The sequence below is a fragment of the Talpa europaea genome (assembly GCF_964194135.1).
Source record: "Talpa europaea genome assembly, chromosome: 8".
In the NCBI taxonomy this organism is placed as follows: Eukaryota; Metazoa; Chordata; class Mammalia; order Eulipotyphla; family Talpidae; genus Talpa; species Talpa europaea.
In genome coordinates this window covers 37,396,387-37,402,106 of record NC_140075.1, presented here as the reverse complement: position 1 = coordinate 37,402,106, position 5,720 = coordinate 37,396,387, and the positions used below count along the sequence as shown (strand labels likewise).

The window sequence follows — 5,720 nt, the reverse complement described above, 5'->3', positions numbered from 1 at the left end:
AGCCCAGAGTATATCTGTTGGGTTTTGACTTTAGGCAATAACGTGTGTTAGGGAAGGAGACTTTCATTACTCGCTGTTCACTGGGTAGAAATTACATGGTTTTACTTATAGAATCTGTTTAGGGACATTGATATGTGTGGATGACAGGACATAAATGGAAATCACTACGTTTCATAAACATATCCATGGAAATTCAGATGCTCAAGAAGACCAACATCCGGCTGAAATTAGTCTTCTGTGCTTTCTTACTTCATTCTGGATCTTTCTTTTCTCTCGAGTTGTTGATTCATCAAAAAGCAACTAGAAATATTATGACAACAGTATCCTTTTCACTCTAAATAAGAGGACAAGAAGGACCACCCAAGGATAAGAGGAACAATTAACCAACTTAATTATCAGCAGTAAATTTTTAGTATTTCTAAACTATGTCTTCTCGGTAATTGCGTGCTAGTAAGATGAAAATATATACAAGAGTAGATTTTTTTTTTTCTTTTTGGCAGAGCATGGTAGGAGGATGGTAACCGCAGTTGGGGAGTAGATTGTCAAAACTGAAAGGATTCTAATAAATCTGTGAGAATCAAATCCGAGATATGTCTTTAGGCATGAGGTATTTGGACTTGGTACTTCATTATATTGTTTTCCAAAGGCTGATGTACCAAATTAGCACAAACTACATGGCTTAAATCAACAAAAATTACTTTCCTCACTAAAAAGTTCAGAATCAAGGTGTTTTCAGGGCTACATTCTGAGTCTGGGGGAGCATCTTTCCTTTCTACCTCCAGCTTCTGGTAGCTCCATGTGTTCCTAAGCTTGAGACTGTGAACATTAATAATCCTGCGTCCGCCTCCACGTGGCTTTCTCTCTGCATCTTGTTTCTGAAATCTCCCTCTGGCTTCCTTTCATAAGGACACCTATTATTGGAAGGATCCACTCTAATCCAGGGTGTTCTCTAAGACCGCCTTGCTTTATTCCGCCTGCAAAAATCCTTTTCCCCATAAGGTCACATTACAGGTTCCAAAGATTAGGGCATAGACATATCATTTGGGGGATGACATTACAACCTATAAAAAGGCAGGTGCATTCTCTGTTGGCTCAGGATGTGCCCCCAGATGGCCAATATGCCCTTGATGATGGACTGCTTATCCTTAGAGCAAACTGGATTCAGGACAAGGTGGCTGGAAGTTGTAGAAATTTCTCTAAGTCGACTGTTCTTGGGACAAAAAAGAGATGTAATTTACTGACAGATTATAGATACATTTTTGCTAATCACATTGTGTTCTGGAACCTTATCAACAACTTTCCTGATAGATGCTAAGGCTGAGAATTAGAGATCCCTAGAGAGAATCATCTTCAAGACACACTGTCATTTATTTTGCTGTTTCTTGGATTTTCTCTCTCTCTCTTAAAAATGGAAAACTTTGGATTGATCCAGTAGGATATTTGAAACTCTGAGGGCTCTGAAATACTGCACCATTATGGACTAAAAAGATACATTTTAAAGCAAGTCTCCCTAAAGTAAATGGAAGATGTCCCAGTAAATAATGTACACCTAAGAATTTTTCAAGAATATTTAGTAGTGGCCGATAAGGGTCAGTGTTCTTTATTTTTCATGTGGGAATGTTAAAATGCAGAGAAATCCAGATCATAAATGCAAAGTCAGCTCCCTAAGCAGCATCCCTTTCCTATTCCACTAGCTTAGAAACACAGCCACCCACATTCCTGCCACTCTGCTTTGTGATGGTGGCGGGAAATTGCCAAGAGAGCAGTGACTCACCGGAAATGTTCTCTTTTCTAGCAAACAGCAAGAATGAAGTCATGTCAGCACCATTTACCAATTTTATTTTTAATTGGCTGATATGCCTTTGATCACTGAAGGGGAAATAAGTGAAGGCTGGTGCAAGCTTAAGGACCGGTATTATTACCTTACATGTTTGTTCAGATTATTTTCCACCATCCACCTGAGATGCAGTTATTTATTTGCATAATATGGTTATGGATCTATCTGCGGGGCTTAAAGATGGAAATTGAAACTCTGTGATGATTTAGCTGAAAGTTACTGGAGCATTCATAAAGCTGTCAGAATTACAAGAGAAACCACATTAAGAAAATGCCGGCACTCGTTGCTATTAAATGGATATTCAAACATCGTCAGCACTGTTAGCCACAGAGGGCTGGTCTAATTTATAAGCTGCTGTACAGGGGATAATGATAGTTGCAGGTTCCCCGGAACATGGATCATAGGAATGACGTGAGTAAGAGAGATCACATGTTTTAAAATAAAACATAAATCAGGACATAGGACAAAGGACTCTTCCCTGATTTGTAATTTATTTATATCTTTAGAAGATGTTCTCACTCATAAATCACATTTATAGAAAATAATAAAATGAACTAAGAAGGCACAAACTCAACTTTTATTCATTCAACAAATACTGAGTGAGATTTGTAAGCCAGGCAGTTTTAGGTGGTAGATGGGATAAGACTAAACAGACTGGTCGTAGATGGTATCAATTGTTCTGCCAATGACGGTTTATTAAGTGGTTGCCGCCCACCAGGCACTGCTAATGTGCTGTCAACAAGCAACCGTGCTCATTTGTGGTCACATATACTTGGGAAATGAGGTCAGAGACTGAGTCTCTGGCCCAAGGAATTCCTGGGACTACCTGGGTGTCTCCCATGAGTTGGCTGACCCTTGGCCATGGCCTGCAGCTCTGCCAGCCAAGCCAGAGCTCTGTAGACTTGGGCTCCTATGTAGAGAGAAGCAGTTTAGTGCAGACATTGTATTACCATTTCCATGACTGCTGCTATGACTGGTGCCTCCATGCTGGTGGAGCTGGAAATCTGGGTGGGATGTGGGTGCTCCCTGAGGGGTGCCACATGCCTAGGGCTGGTGACTCGTGTTATGACTGTGACCTGCTCCTTCTCCAGCACACAAGGAGCTCAGGTATTATGATGTTTAACCAGTCAGTTCTTTCAGTTCTCTTTTTCAAATAGAGACTCCTTTGCAACCTGCGTCTACCTGACATTCTATACCCACCTCCTCGGCCCCACATGCACCTGAGGATGTCAGTGCATGTGAGAGAGTGGAGGCACCTCCTTCCACTCATTGTAAATTTTGGAGCCCAGGAGGCCAAGTCATCTTGTTATATACACAGAAGCCTCTTTGAATGCAAGATGGCCTGAGAAAATCTGGGGCAGGTATCTTCAGGAATATAACTACTAAGTAAAAACTGAATGACACAAATTAGAAAAGCTAGTAGTCCATGGAAAGAAACAGGAAGATGAACCTGGAGTCAATTATTAAGGCAAGAAATAAATTTTAGTTTGAGCCCTTTATCCAAAAGTGAGGTTGAAGTTAGGGTGCAGTAATTAGAAACATGGGAGTTGGCATCTAAAATGAAACTAAATTGGTAAAGAACTTAATGGACTTCCCCCCAGATCTTCACGAGGGGATTTTAACTTACGTTGACTCTGACATTCAAGACAGGGATATTGGCTCTGCTCTGAAGCAGACTCTGTGGTGGGCAGTGCAGATGTAGGGATGAGCGAGTCCTGGTCCTGCCTTTACGCAGCGAGAAGGTTGGAATATACCTCCCTTGGGACAAGAACCCACACACCCTGCTTTTCATATGACCGGTGAGCTAACAGTGGCATTTAGGTTTTTGAATCATTGGGGGAAAAATCAAAAAGCATTATTTCTAACATGTGAACATGGTATGAATTCAAAGTGTGTAAATAAAGTATTATTGGAACGTACCCATGCTCATTTGTCCATTGTAGCAGGTCATTGTAGCAGGTTGCTTCCTGCTACAATGGCAGAGAGACCACAAGGACAAGGAAGTCTGAACATTAACCTTTCCACTGAAGAGAGGGACTGGCACAGACAGAAGCTCATGATTTAGGGGAGAAAAGGGAAATAAAGATGTACCCCAGGGTGTTCCTGGAGCATTGAGGAGGGGATTAAACAAGAAGCACAATTTTCAGTTTCCTGAAAGTCACTCGAACAAATGTATAATCAAACATGGAGAATTTGAGACCTTTTTATTTTTTGACTATCATTTAAATGAGGAGGCAAAGGAACAGAAAAAGAAATGTGTTAATATGCCTCCAGCTTAACTATTTTGCCATTTCACCAATTTTCTTAAACATAGTAACAAAATTTCAGTTTTCTCTTAATATCCATTTATACACACAGGTATAAATTTTGCTTTATCACCAGTTGTCTTATGTGTATTATTATTACTTTTTTTTTTTAATAGTGAAAAATTGTATTTAGAATTAGCCAGCTGGAGTCAGTTTAGATGATCCCAATTTTGTTGGCAACATCCAAAGCATCATAGTCAGGAGCCAGTCCAACATAGGCCTTTTTTTCTCCATCAGGTCTGATCAGGGTATTGATCAGCATTGCTCTATGACATTGCTTTGCCACAGCAATGTCATAGAGCTTCTTCACAGCCTGTTTGATCTGGTGCTTGTTGGCCTTGACATCCACAATGAACAAAAGTGTGTTGTTGTCTTCTATTTCCTTCATGGCTGACTCAGTGGTAAGAGGGAACTTGATGATGGCATAGTGGTCAAGCTTGTTTCTCCTGGGAGCGCTCTTCCGCGGATATTTGGGTTGCCTTCGGAGTCGCAATGTCTTGGGCCTCCGAAAAGTGGGTGAAGTGCGGATCTTCTTTTTCTTATGGCTGTGGACGCCTTTCAGCACTGCTTTCTTGGCCTTCAAAGCTTTTGCCTTGGCCTGGGCTTTGGGAGGGGCAGGGGCTTCCTTCTTTGCTTTCGGCGCCATCTTCGTGAAAAGGGTTTCCGATATTATTACTTTTTAAAAAAGATTTATTTATTTGTTTGTTTATTTATTTATACAAGCACTGGGTACGGTCAGAAGCGCGGGAGGGTGAGAGAATTCACCAGAGCCAGAGTGGGGAACAGAACAGGCAGAAGGACAGAAGTACACTGCTGAGGGGAGCAGCGGGCGGCAGGAGAGGTCTGCGCGCCATGTGGGACCCTCCTCCGGTGGCCGGGGAGCAGCCGGGATCGAACCGGCGCTGCAGAAGCTGCGGACAGCTTCGCAACCCAGCGCTCAACCGCTGCGCCACTGGGGAGGCCCTGTCTTATGTGTATTATTAAAACATTATTCGTTCAAGATTCCTGCATAGGATGGAGTTTAAAAAAGATAAAGATTAATTAATTTTCAAGTCATCTGAAAGTCGTGGCCTGGAGCAAGTTGGCAGGACGGGGTTTCTGCACATCATTCCAATGGCAAGTCTCCCAGGATGGCCAACAAAGGGGTGCCCTCCGAGCAATGCCTCTTCATTGCTTTGATCTTCTAGGGTGTGGAGGGGAAGACCTGGATGCCAGCATGTCAGGGGTACACCAACCAGCCGTTAGCTGTTCATGGTGACCTCAGAGGCATTTTTAAATGGGGCTTTTTATTCCCATTTTGCACTTTCATTTTTGGGTTTCTCTCATGAACGTATAAGGTCACATTCTAATGGGCATGTGGTCAAGGACACAGGCCCAGGGTCCATGCCGACTCACTTGGGGCATTGCTGTCCTGATGGAGGTGGGGCAGTGTGACTAGATTTGAATCCTTTCTCTATCATTTAGCACCTCTGTGAACTTTGGGACATTCACTTAATTTCTATGCCTTAATGCTTTTTAAATGAGGAAAATAAAGCAGATAGCTCATAGGGTCATTGAGGAGTGAATAAATGAATCCA

At 42.2% G+C, this 5,720-nt stretch overlaps 1 protein-coding gene across 1 annotated transcript; it reads right to left on the bottom strand.

The window, feature by feature from the left end:
* Positions 1-4,297: 4,297 nt before the first annotated feature.
* LOC311175986 (large ribosomal subunit protein uL23-like) lies at positions 4,298-4,801 on the bottom strand (the record flags this gene model as incomplete). Its single annotated transcript, XM_084241270.1, has 1 exon — positions 4,298-4,801. Exon 1 carries the CDS (start codon positions 4,787-4,789, stop codon positions 4,298-4,300), a length of 492 nt encoding a protein of 163 aa, XP_084097396.1. The 5' UTR covers positions 4,790-4,801.
* Positions 4,802-5,720: the final 919 nt, after the last annotated feature.